The 11,141-nt window shown below is 33.3% G+C and overlaps 2 protein-coding genes across 2 annotated transcripts; both read right to left on the bottom strand.

Annotated features, from left to right (window-relative positions):
- Positions 1-2,466: 2,466 nt before the first annotated feature.
- On the bottom strand, positions 2,467-4,374 carry LOC112009408 (uncharacterized). Its single transcript, XM_024041741.2, has one exon. The coding sequence runs from the start codon at positions 4,372-4,374 to the stop codon at positions 2,467-2,469; it is 1,908 nt and encodes a 635-aa protein (XP_023897509.2).
- Positions 4,375-9,182: 4,808 nt separating this feature from the next.
- LOC112009407 (uncharacterized) lies at positions 9,183-10,805 on the bottom strand. The gene has a single exon (XM_024041740.2). The coding sequence runs from the start codon at positions 10,803-10,805 to the stop codon at positions 9,183-9,185; it is 1,623 nt and encodes a 540-aa protein (XP_023897508.2).
- Positions 10,806-11,141: the final 336 nt, after the last annotated feature.

Genomic DNA, 11,141 nt, shown 5'->3' with positions numbered 1-11,141 from the left:
ATAATGAATTTCCCTTCACATTCTTTACATTTTCCCACAAATTTGGTTGACATTATAAGGCTATGTATTTGTATCTGTGTGATTCATGTCTTGTTTGTTTGTTCACTTTGGCTTTCCCAGTTGTATGTTTGTAAGGTGTTTGAAAAAATGTCTAGACACGTATTCAATATATTTAATGAAAATCTCGCCACAGATGTATGCATGGAATTTAGACCCTGATTGCCAACAGTTTAGCAAATTTAAGCCAATTCAAGTTAGGGTAGCTTAGTTCGTGTGTTTAAACAACATTTTTCAGTTTTTTTAGAAATACGTGTTAGTAAAAAAGCGTATGAAAATATATGTTATTTAAAAACTGAAAACATATGTTTAAAATGATATACCAAATTAATTATGATATTGATATTTAGTTTTGGTTAAAGAGTGATGCTACAAACACAAATTATTTTATAATATTTTTACAAACTGCTGATATGACAAATTCTTACTAGTTTTAATATGAGTCTATCACTAACATCATATTTTTACTTGCAATAACTATTTAGAAAATACTAAAGTTACATCAGCAATTTGTAAAAATATTGTAAAATAGTTTGTATCTATAGTATTATTCTTTGTTTAAATATCGTTGCAAACCAATATTACTAAATAGACAAGTGCAAAAAGTAAAAAATACAATTAATATGGTTATGAAGTGAAAACTCTAATAGGAAAAATACTTCGGCGGTTTACTGTCAAACTTTTAAGGAAATAGATCCATTAGTAAAATCAAAGTTTGTACAATAAAATTAACCTTATAAGTCTAAAGCTACCTCCAATAAATACTTATTAATGTGACCCATGACCACTCGCAGCTCCAACTCCGATGAATTAATTTACATAATTCATTTGTGACTTCGAGAACCCTATGGAAGATTTGCACAGTAGCACATCTATGTTGATTGCAGTAGCTTCAACTTGATCACTAGTTCTTCTGATCTTCTTTGATTGATGGTGAGCGATGTTTTAGCCTTTTTTCTTTTTTTTTTTTTTTAAATGAGAATGTGCATTAGTGTTTTTTTTACTTTTCTAGTGTGTCTCGTACACTGTTCACGGGATTCACATGTACTTTATTTAAAAAAAAAACCTTTAAAACTGGGTCCTACAATACTATTCACACATTCAAAAATTATTTTGTTACAATATTTTCAGTTTTCAGTAAAATAAATGGTATCCAAACAGACTTTAAATCGTTTGTAATTAATCATTTTATACTCTAGCAAATTGAGCTCAAAAATTTTTGAGTTTGGATAGCTTATTGGGCCTAAGTGTCTAGATTCCAATTACTTCCTTTTGCTTTGAGCTGGTTTGGGCTTGAATCCTGGACTTCGAATAGACTTTCAAGCACATACAAGACAAACTTTTTGTTACAATTTTCCAACCTACATTTATGGACCTAACCGGCTAACGTAAATAAGTAATGTGCTGGGGTTACAAAACGTTGGTTAGTCTAGAAGTCAGGTGTAATATTACGTTTTTGTAATTTTATATTAATGTAATTTCAATACAAGAATATGATATTACATTATTTAGGAAGATAATGAGATTAAGATGATGTGATATATTTTGTAAATTTTGAATTATGGTAATGTTAGAAAAAAATAAAATAAACCAAAAATATTAATGTTACATCATCGTAATGTGCATTACATAAAGGGCACATCATAGCAAACTAAATGCCCCTAATGTCTAGTATGTTTCTATAAGTATAAACAAATTTGTAACAACTATCTATATCTTCTATAGTAGAAAATTTTCTTGTAAGGTTGGATTCCCTCAAAGTGATTTTTCTCTTGAAGAATTCTTCAAAAGTTTTCCACTTTCACCAAAATCTGTAAAAGATATATATATATATATATATATCGCATTGGATTGTGGTAATTATTATTGTGATGGTGTTAATTTGGGAATAAGTGACAAATAATCCATTACTTAGCTTCACTAGGATCAATATAGTTTTTTAATTTTAATTTTTTCTATTATAATTATATACGGATCATATGGAAAACTTCCAACAAATAGTTCAGAATGAAAGTAGAAGTGTGCTAGGCATTTTGATGGTTTCCTAAAGATGTCTGTAGTCTGTACGAAAGAAAAAAGATCAATTAATTCTTATGACTCCATGCCATTGTAGTAAATATTGTTGGCAATGACTTCATCAATGTTATTCGTATGCCTTTGTTTCAAGACTCCTCTACAATAAAAAAAAAATAAAAAATAAAAAACTAGAAGAATCACTTAAAATAAAAACAGTGTATTACCATCCATAAATTACACATGACTCTAGCCCACACCTGAGACCACCATCAAAGGAAACCTCTTATAGAAGCCAACAAGGGATAAGCATTTATTGTAGAAATATCCCTTGACAGAACTTGAATTTTATTTGAAAGAAATAATTTTTTGATACTCTGAATTCAATGGTATATATCAGTCACTTGTACTGAATTTATCTGTCTTGTGGGCTAAGAGAAGCCAGACATGGGTGATCAATCCCCCACCTCGCCTAAGTTGTTCTGAATGGTGATCAACAGGGCAATTACTCGCTGCATAACACAACATCTCCATCCACACACTACTTATGATCAGCCATCTGTTCTCCCTGTCCAACAAATTCCTAGCTAATCTTTGTGCATCCCTTAGCACGTGCCATTTTGACGTGACCATAGTTTCGTTCTTTCTATTGGCTTCTGACTCCTTGCGAAGTTCTTCTGTCCTCAAAATCCTGCAGGCTTCATATTCATCTTTTATTTTTGATGGCCTTGCTCTTAAAAATGTCGAGAGTTTAGTGGAAGTATGTTCGAATATGATTTTTGCAGTGGTGCTGCATAACATGTGAGGGCGTATTGCCAGAAGATACATCATGTAGTTAGACAGCAATTTGCACATTTCAATTTGGGTGTTTGTAGTATCATATTGAGCATTATCTGAACGATAGCAGATATCTGTTGCAATGTGCCAAATGGTGATGCTCTTGTCGAAATCTCTCTTAATACTCCATTTAAAATCATGGTCGAGGCATCCATACCTTTGAAGTGCCCATTGACCTCTTTGAGTGATGGGCTTTAACCCTCTCTCTATATCAATCTCTTTCATCTCTGGGACCATCAGTTCTTTCAATTCTTTGGGGAAGTCCACTCGAGTTTTACTTTTGCACTTTCTAATCTTCATGTCCATTCCATGAAACTTGAGGATTCCACCGAACTTGAATTGCTCATCACGGAGGCAGAAGTCTACCAAATTGAATTGTGCGAGTGAATTAGACCATCTTTTCCACTTATATGACCGTGGAGCTAGAACTCGCAAGCAAGGCATCACGAATGGCATGTCATAGTGCTTAATCATTTCAATTATCGCCCAATCTGAGAAAGGCAATATGATGATCTGATAAACCTCTAGAATGATGGCTCCAATTAGCATTGAATAGGTAAACCCGGCATCTGTATGACTTATGAAGCCCTCTTTGAATAAGATTGTGAATCCAAATAATGTGAAAGCTAAACTAAATAAACTTATGATACGAAGAATGCAACCTATCCAAGTATATATAATAGGAGCCTTTGTATAGAGCGCGTCATACATGAAGCCAAGTTCAGAATCAGTGATTCGGAAGACATCCTCAGCTGAATATGCATCTATAGACATCCATGAAAGAGATTCATAAAATGGCTGGTAAAGCCAGTTCTCAAGGTGAGGCTTCAAGCAATTAAACCGGTAATAGGCCTTTAAGATCAATTCTAGATCGGGAACGTCCTCTGATAGCTTTTTGAATAAAGAAAGAGCATTCTCTTCTTGGGCAAGATCAGCAGTGGTTAGACCAGAGTTCCGTAGTGCTGACTTGAGAGCCCAAACTGACTCTCCATACTTGATTATTCCAGCCAAAAACGTTGGCAGGTATAGAAATGAGAGTGGAGAATTAGTCCAGCACCTGATGAGGATATAAACTACAATACCCACTTGGAAAAGGAGGCTAAGTAACTGCCTTAACCCCAATCTATTATCTTCAATAGAGTAGGCAGTAATAGTGTCCGGGTTTCCAATTTGGACTAAGAGCAATGGTGCCAACAGTGCCATTAGTTCAATAGTGATATTTTGTTTCTCAGTGTCTATGACCTCAATTGTAGTGAGCTTACCCATGATAATTTTCACTACAGAACCAGACAACAAGTAGGCAAACCAAACTGTAAATCTTATTTGGATTCCAGGGATGTACCTTCTGCGGCTGCCTAAGAGAGTGAGCACAATTTGCAAAGTAAAGCTCACTAAGGCTAGCGTAATCATACCCCACGCATTCCATAGTTCCTCCAATTCTCCTGGAAGCAAGTCTAAGATCAACATTTCTCCTTTTGCCAAAGTTTAGAATGCAGCTGCAACATAAACATATATATTTTGAAACTACGTTAATTAGACGTTCATCCTTTCATTTTCAAAATACAATTTCACCATTTCACAAGTCAAAACACGATTCAGCTGGAGTGTATACAACAATGTATAACTCAGTGTGTACAACAATAATTAATCTTCTACAAATGTATATAAACCTCTATGTTGAGCAATAAACTTAACCCTATGGTACTTGACTTTGGCAAATCCATCAATTTCATGTGGAATAGTCATATACAATATTTACCTGGATAGGGTAATGCAGGGGTGAAAATCGGTATTAATTAGCTAAGACCAAAATGATTCCTAAGTACTTATAAAATATATAACTCACTTTGAATTCGGTTCAACTCCAAGATTTTCATAGAATTCATGCTTTTACTTATGTCCTTTTTATCTTAAAAAATTATTTATAGGAGATTTCATCTAAACACAAAACATAAAATGGTTTAAGAGTAACGAGTATTTTAATCAATCCAGATCTTAATCGAATTGAATGGACGGAAAAACAAGTTTCTAGGATACGAAAAGAGCTGGCAATAAAGATTTGGTCATGACTCAAAACAGAAGGAAAGGAATGTATGGCCAGAGACAGACATCTCTAGGTCCGATGATTCCGCACATGGAATTCTTTTTCGAAACCTTACCAATATGAAAAGACAAACTGATTCGTTTAGCCCAATGACAATAGTCACTGTTGAAAACGAAATGGGAATCTTCAAAAAAACCAAAAAAACGAGTAGTCCAAACACAAAAACAGAACAGATCAAAAAGAACCTACAAATCGAAATCAAGTAGCATGAGGAATATAATGCAACAGTTTACATTACAGTTCACATGGTAGCTAGCTTAGGCCGAAAAGGAAGAACAAAATGGTTCTCAAATCAGATTTGTAATTGATATCCCTCTTGTTAGATGAGTGAATCTGGAATTCTGGAATCTCAGTAGATTCAAAAAAGTTTATCTCCCAACTGTGATTTAGAGAAATTTTATACAATTTTCTACTATTGATAAGGCTATCTACATGTACTTTTTGTTACATGACTTATTTAAAAAGTTATATGAATTGTTTAAATAATACACATGAACACATCATGAATTGAATTATTGAAAGAAGTTCTATGTTCCATATGTATAGCTTGTGTAAACATACATGCACATCTAAGAATTACTTTTTTTTTTTTCCTACAAAGGCATCTGGAGCAATTCTACGTTCATTGCATGCCTACCTTGCTATATTGAGGTAGGTAGATATCAATTTACGAACATGCATGCATGCATAAGATAAAGGATACGAAATTAATATGCATATAGAAGATGTGATAGGTGATACAAAATTTATTACAATCCCAATCCTCAATATTTTATATACAAAAAAAATTTGTGGATGCAATTTTTTTTTGTTAAAAACTTATTTTCTTATTTACTGAAAATTGATGAAAGTATAATTATACATAAAAAAAAATTTAAAAATTGGACATAAGCAAATAAGTTAAAAGAAAAAACCATTAATGGCAAATGCATGTGTATTTAGTGACTTAGTTAGTAAAAAAAATCAACTTATTTGGGTTTTTGAGCTAATTTTGACAGGTTTCTATACCCATTTTTTTGTTTCCTTTTAATTTTAACCCAATCTTATCTATCACACTTTTAGAACATAAGTAATTAACAAGGCACATCCAAATGCACTTTAATTAGCTTTCAAGTATAGCATATCTTGAGACAACCTTCCGATCAACAATTTAAACAGAAAGAAAAGAATAAATAAATCATAAGGTAATAGAACTTGCACATCTATTAAATCCTTATTCTATTAATATGAAATCCAATATATTATGTAAAATCCATCATATTATATAATGTATGGAATATATGATAGAGGTTTTTTTTTTTTTTTTTTTTTTGAGATAAATGATAGAGTTTGAGCGTTGTTGATGAGTCGTATCATATACTATTGAGTTACATTTGAATATGTAAAAAGGTAAAAAATATAACATATAAACTATAAACAACACTTCCTACAAGTATATTTAGTCATAGAGATGTTAACTTAAAAGTCTTTCGTAACTATTGTGGGCTTGTGGTTATTGTCTGTTTTCTTTATAAGGAGAACTAGGGTTCAAATCTTCTCTTCCCTATTGATTTAACTATTGATTTTTTTTTTTTTTTAAATTTTAAAAATGACATAAACTTGAAAAAGAAGTTAAAATATTGCATGTAACGTACCTGAGCGACCGGGTTCCTAACTCCAGCAAGATCGAACGTAATAGTGAAGCATACAGTAATCAGAAAAAAGAAATGGAAAAAAAATGAGGTTTTTGATCGATTGCCAATGAGGATTGGTGTGAAGGAAGTGTCTCCTTCACCTCCAGTAGTGCTAATAGAAAATGTGAATCAAAGAACCAAAAGGGGAGGAGATTGTTTTCTTCTTTTCTACAAAGTTTTGCTCGAGTTGGAGGATGATTTTCTTATCTTTGATAGCCTATGAGGGTTGCTCATTAACTAAGTGATCTCTATTAAGTATTAATGACCTTTATTTATATGGTACCAATTATTCACTTTTAAAATGGAGTTTGGGGAACCAATTATTCTTACCTTGTAATAGTGCTTTGGGATGCTTGTATCTATGGTATCATAGTATTGGACCCTTTGCTTTATTCCCTTTTCCTTGTGCCCCGCTCACGTGAAACTTTATATGGGCCTTAAGCTTGGCTTTCTTCTTAGGAGTCCTTTGTGAATCTACCATGCAAGAGATCTACAATAGCTTTTTAGTTTAGCCCACGTGAAAATGAAAAACTCTGCTTTCTTGTCTTTTATTTATTTCTTTTTTTCCCCTCATGTACCCAAAAATATCACAAGATTTTACACAACTACTAAGATCGTTGATTGTAATTAGTGTGCAATAAAATTAGTATCAATGGCGGTTCTAGTGAAAGTGCATTACACACCTAAACTAATTCCAATTTGTCACATCAATCATTAATACCATTTTTATTATGGACCAAACAAAACAATTAACACAGCAATTACGAAAAAAAGAAGTAAAACAATTTGTTTCCAGATTTAATATTTCAAAATCAAAACAAAATAAAAGAAACCGTTCAAAAGAGAAAAAGATAGTTAAGGTGACGTGTCACATGCAAGTGATTATTTTTGGGTTGGTCGGACATTACTTTTGCCCAAAGTAGCAAGTAGCAACTTGCATGGCATGCTTAAACCTATTTAATTAGTCTTGGCTCGAAAGAATGAAAGCGTGCATTTTGCAAAAAAGAATAAAGGTATGCTGGTTTCTTGAACCAGAGATTGAATCAAATGAAAGTTTAATGGTTTCTCAAAAAAAATTGAAAGTATAATGCATATATATATATATATTTTTTTTTTTTAAGGGAAAGTTTAATGCACATTAAAATACTAGCAACTAATGGAAAGTGGAAATCCAAGATCCTTAGAATTAATTGTAGCCAATGAAAGGAGGACTGAATAAACCAAAACACTGTCTTTACATAGAGAGTCCAACGGCAAGAGTTTTGTAAGTAGGTTATTATAACTTTTTCTTTTATAAATTTCGACGGGGGTGGATTTTTCAAAGTGTTTTTTTTCCTTGAAGATGTTCTTTATTAGTTTTTATTTATTTATTTTATTTTATTTATATATTTACAAATTTGTATGTTGTTCATTGATTTAATTTTATTGCTTTTAGATTAGGTGATTGGAAACTGTGGTTGAAGCACTAGATTGTAACTTTGATCAATTACTTATTTGAAGTATTTGTTTGGACTGAATTGTAACTTGACCAATTGCTCCAGTGGTTGAAATACTTGCTTGAGCTATTTGTTTGGATAAAATCATAACTTGAACAATTAATCTGTTGCTTTAGTTGTTGGACATCTAAATCCTACTTTTCAAATGTATTAGAGCTTTTTGAACAAATAGGGGTATGTTTTTTTTACCCTTGTTTAATGTTGTCAAAATTTAATATTTTATTTCTAAATAGCCACAATTTAACAATATATATGTGATGGACAAAATTTAAGTATAGTACTTACGTGCTCTTCTTTATGTTCATCTTTTAAGATTTAGCCATACAGGTTTTTTCTCATAAATAGAAGTTCATTTTTAATAAAATATAACCACATGACTAAATCCTAAGAGGGAAAATAGCACTTAAGTACTGTAGTTAAGTTTTACTCATATATAACTATATATTCAGTTTTAAGAATTGTAATGTCTTTCCAGTTGCCAAGCCAAACAAACAGTAAAGGATAGAAACCAATAAAAGTTTTAAAGTATTACCATCATAATTAACTCTAGCTCTCTAACCACATTTGAAGGAAGCTAGTTTCATCCTAACATGAGAGCAGGATTTGTTGGAGATGATATATCCCTTCAAACTTTTCACATAATAATTGGATTACATTTAGATATTACAGCTAAAATGCCTCAGAACATGTAGAACAAACAAATACATTGAAAAAAAAAATGCATTAGTCACTGGTATAAAACTTGTCTGTCTTGTGGGCTAGGAGAAGCCAAACATGAGTGATCAATCCCCCACCTCGCCTTAGCTGTTCAGCATGGAAATCCATTGGGCAATTACTTGCTGCATAGCACAACATCTCCACCCACACACTGCTAATGATATGCCATCTGTTCTCCCTGCTCATCAAACTCCTAGCAAGTCCCTGTGCATCTTTTAAGACATGCCAATTAGATGTCACCATAGTTTCCTTATTTCTATCAAAGTCTAACTCCTTGGGAAGTTCTTATGTCCTCAAAATCCTACAAGCTTCACCTTCATCTCTTGTTATTGATGGTCTTGTTCTTAAAAATTTCGAGAGTGTACTGTAGGTATGTTGGAATATTATATCTGATGTAGTAGTGCATAACATGTGAGGACGCATGGCAAGAAGATACATCATATAGTTTGACAACAATTTACCCATTTCAATTTGAGAGTTTGCAATGGCATTCTGAACATCTGAATGGTAGCAAATGTCTGTTGCAATGTGCCATATGCTAATGCTCTTATCGAAATCTCTCTTAACACTCCGTTTGAATTCATGATTGAGGCATCCATACCTTTCAAGTGCCCATTGACCTCTTTGGCTGATGGGCTTTAAATCTCTCATTGCATCCACCTCTTTCATCTCTTGCACCATAAGTTCTTTCAATCCTTTAGCCAACTCCACACGGGTCCTACTCTTGCTCTTTTTGTACTCCATATCAAAGCCTCGAAACTTGAGGATTCTATCGAACTTCGGTGGCTTATCATGAAGGCAGAAGTTTAACAAATTGAATTGTCCCAATAAATTAGACCATCTTTTCCACTTATTTGCTCTTGGGACTAGAAATCGCAAGAATGGCATCATAATTGGCATATCATGGTGCTTAGTTATTTCAATTATTGCCCAATCTGAAAAGGGTAATAGTAAGATTTGATAAACCTCTAGAATGATAGCTGCAATTAGTACCAAGAAGGTAAAGCCAGCATCCATATGATGTAAAATGGCAGTCTTGAACATGATTGTGAATGCACAGAAAGTTGATGCTAAACTGAAAAAACTGATGATACGGAGAATATAACCTGCCCACGTATATGTTACAGGTGCCTTTGTATAGAGCACATCGTACATGAAGCCAAGTTCAGAATCTGTGATTCTGAAGACATCCTCAGCTGAATATGCATCAATGGACATCCATGGAAGAGATTCATATAAGGGCTTATAAAGCCAGTTCTCAAGGTGAGGCTTCAAGCAATTAAAGCGGTAATAAGCCTTTAAGATTAATTCTAGACCAGGAATGTCCCTAGGTAGCCTTCGAAATAAATTAGGAACATTTTCTTCATGGTTTATTTCTTCAATGGTTAAACCATAATTCCTCAATGCTGACTTAAGAGCCCATGCCAACTCTCCATACTTGATTACTCCGGCCAAAAATGTTGGCAAATATAGGATGGAGAGCAAAGAACTAGTCCAACACCTAACAAGGATATACACTACCACACCCACTTGGAAGAGTAAGTTAAGTGACTGCCTCAATCCAAGTTTATTATCTTCTATTGAATAGGCAGTAATGGTATCCGGATTCCCAATTTGAACCAAGACAATGGGTGCGAGCAGTGCCTCTAGTTCCAAGGTGACATCGTGTTTCTTAGTGTCACTGATTTCTATTGTGGTGAGATTACCTATAATAACCTTTGCAACTGAACCTGACAACAAGTAGGCAAACCAAATTGTGAATCTTATCTTAAGTCCTGGGATGTATCTTCTGCGGCTACCAAGGAGAGTGAGAATGACTTGCAACGCTATGCTCACCATGACTAGGGTATCAATACCCCATACATCCCAAAGGACCTTCAATTTTCCTGGAATCAAATCTAGGTGCATGATTTCTCCTTTGTGAGATGTAGCTGAAAAATTAGCAAAGTTTTCTTATTATTATCAGTTTAACTTCCATTTCTAAACCAAAAATGAAAAAGGAATTGAAAAACCTTGTCATTGATTTAATACTGTAGGCTATACATGTCTTGTTGCCTAGCCAATGGACTGGAATTAAAGAGAAAGATGATAGAAAATGGGGGAAAGAAATGGGAAAAGAAAATGTTATTTTTCATTGTTTGGTTGGAGTAAAAAAGGGATAGAAAAGAAAAGGAAAGATGGGGCTTTTTTACTTGGGTCTATCATTTTTTCTTTCCTTTCCAAATTGAGGAAAAAACATGAGAG

This window comes from Quercus suber, unplaced genomic scaffold (assembly GCF_002906115.3).
Source record: "Quercus suber isolate HL8 unplaced genomic scaffold, Cork oak 2.0 scaffold_759, whole genome shotgun sequence".
Classification (NCBI taxonomy): domain Eukaryota; kingdom Viridiplantae; phylum Streptophyta; class Magnoliopsida; order Fagales; family Fagaceae; genus Quercus; species Quercus suber.
The sequence above is the reverse complement of the archived record's forward strand: the minus strand, read 5'-3'. Positions and strand labels throughout refer to the sequence as shown.

Bases quoted from the DNA above. Each gene is read 5' to 3' on its own strand.
- LOC112009407 (XM_024041740.2), bottom strand. From the start codon at position 10,805: ATGCACCTAGATTTGATTCCAGGAAAATTGAAGGTCCTTTGGGATGTA.
- LOC112009408 (XM_024041741.2), bottom strand. From the start codon at position 4,374: ATGTTGATCTTAGACTTGCTTCCAGGAGAATTGGAGGAACTATGGAAT.